At 36.0% G+C, this 2,351-nt stretch overlaps 1 protein-coding gene across 1 annotated transcript; it reads left to right on the top strand.

Annotated features, from left to right (window-relative positions):
- Positions 1-892: 892 nt before the first annotated feature.
- LOC129233749 (uncharacterized protein K02A2.6-like) lies at positions 893-2,078 on the top strand (the record flags this gene model as incomplete). The annotated part of the gene is made up of 1 exon (XM_054867727.1): positions 893-2,078. A coding segment is annotated over exon 1 (1,186 nt), but the record flags the coding sequence as incomplete, so codon positions are not given.
- Positions 2,079-2,351: the final 273 nt, after the last annotated feature.

Here is a 2,351-nt window from a genome sequence, read left to right as displayed (position 1 = left end):
ACATTTGAAGATAAATTTATCCGATAGTGATAAAAGTAATAAAATTGAAGAAATTCCTGTTAATGTAATTGATGTTTCAAATGTAGTAAATAGCATCATAAATCAATTTCCTACCGTGTTCAAACAAAAAATTGGGAAAATTCCAGACTTTACTTGCTCATTAAAACTTCGAGAAAATTCAAAACCTGTATTTTTAAAAGCCCGCGATGTCCCTTTTGCCTTACGCGAGAAAGTTAACGAGGAACTTAAAAATCTAGAACACGATCACATAATAACGAAAGTGGATTGTAGCGATTGGGGTTCACCACTTGTTGTTATACCCAAGTCCGACGGTGGTGTTCGCTTGTGTGTGGACTATAAAGTGGCCGTAAATCCTCAATTGAAAGATGCACATTATCCAATACCAAAAATAGAAGAAATATTAAGTAGTCTAAGAAACTCTAAATTTTTTTGTACACTCGATCTCTTCAAAGCTTATTTGCATGTAGTCGTTGACGATGAAAGTAAAGTAATTCCAACAATTTCTACGCATCAAGGAACTTATCAAATCAATCGTTTATCTTTCGGTATCAAGTCAGCTCCAAGTGAATTCCATAGAATTTTGGACCAAATATTGATGGGTCTTCAGGGAATTGCAACATATTTCGATGATATAATAATCCACGGAGAAACTCTCTCCGAGTGTCGCGATCGGTTGATTGCATGCTTAGAACGTTTACAAAAGTACAATTTACATGTAAATAGCTCAAAATGTCATTTTTTCAAAAATAAGATTTCATATTTAGGATATGTGATTGAGCAAAACAAAATCTCAAAGTGTCCCCTGAAAACTGAAGCAATAATTCACGCACCTCGACCGAAAAATGTGGAAGAATTGAAACGCTTTTTAGGTATGATTACCTACTACTCCAAATTTTTGCCAAATGCATCATCTATTACTTATCCGCTAAGATATTTACTAAAGAAAAATGTAAAATTCCACTGGTCTGCTAATTGTGAAGCCGCGTTCCTCAAATTGAAAAATGAAATATCAAGTGACCGAGTTTTAATGCTGTACCACCCAAATTTGCCTATCACGGTCGCATGCGATGCAAGTCCAACCGGCATAGCTGGAGTTTTATCGCACATGGTAAAAGGTGTCGAGAAGCCAGTGTCATTTGCATCAAGATCTCTAACAGCAGCAGAACAGAACTACTGCCAATTGGACAGAGAAGCTTTGGCTATTAAATTTGCAGTTCAAAAATTTCACAATTATATTTTTGGAAGAGAATTTACATTGATTACTGACAACCGTCCTTTATATAGAATTTTTCATCATGATAGTCATATACCCTTAATGATATCATCCCGTTTGCTTCGATATGCAGCATTCCTGAGTGAGTACCAGTACAAAGTCAAACATAAAAGAAGTGAAGAAAACCAGAATATTGATTACCTTTCTGGGGCACCATTGAAGCTAAAAGATCCAAACGTTCTACAAGAAGACGATATTATTCACTGGCAAACTATAAATCAAATTTCTACTTCTTCAATTACATATGAGGTAATTTCTAAAGAGACAGACAATGACCCAGAACTGTCAGCACTGAAACAAGAACTCTCATCAGGCAGCTGTAATGATCCTGAATATTCCTTACAAGACGGCATAATTTTCAAAAGACACAGAGTTTACATTCCAGAGAAACTTCGGGCAGATATCCTGAAAGAGCTCCATCACACCCATTTGGGTATTGTCAAGATGAAAAATTTAGCAAGAAGATATTGCTATTGGAAGAAAATTGATCGAGACATCGAGCATCTAGTCCGAGAATGCAGAAGTTGCGCAGAAGTGAAGGACAATCCTGGAAAAATATCGAATCATCACTGGGAAGAGCCTTCGTCCAATTTTGAACGAATACATATCGACTACGCTGGACCTTTCTTAGGATATAATTTTCTAATAGCAATGGATGCAAAATCAAAATGGCCTGAAATCAAGATTCAAAAAAGCACTCCATCTAGTGATTCTACAATACGTTTGTTAAAGGATATTTTTAGTGTTCATGGACTACCTCAAGTACTTGTCTCCGATAACGCAAGTATTTTTAAAAGCAGTGAATTTTCAGAATTTTGCAAGGAGTTTGGAATTAAGCATAGACTAACAGCACCAGGTCATCCCGCAACCAATGGCCTCGCGGAGAGAAACGTAAAAACTCTTAAACAAAAATTGAAAACCATGTCAAATGAAAATATTTCAATACAGGAAAAGGTAAGAGAAATTTTATTCCGCTATCGAGCAACACCTCTACAATCTGGAAAGACTCCATCAGAACTGTATCTAGGACGGCAAATTCGAATAAAACTAGATCTAT

The sequence above is a fragment of the Uloborus diversus genome, unplaced genomic scaffold (genome assembly GCF_026930045.1).
Source record: "Uloborus diversus isolate 005 unplaced genomic scaffold, Udiv.v.3.1 scaffold_689, whole genome shotgun sequence".
NCBI classification, from domain to species: domain Eukaryota; kingdom Metazoa; phylum Arthropoda; class Arachnida; order Araneae; family Uloboridae; genus Uloborus; species Uloborus diversus.
The sequence above is the reverse complement of the archived record's forward strand: the minus strand, read 5'-3'. Positions and strand labels throughout refer to the sequence as shown.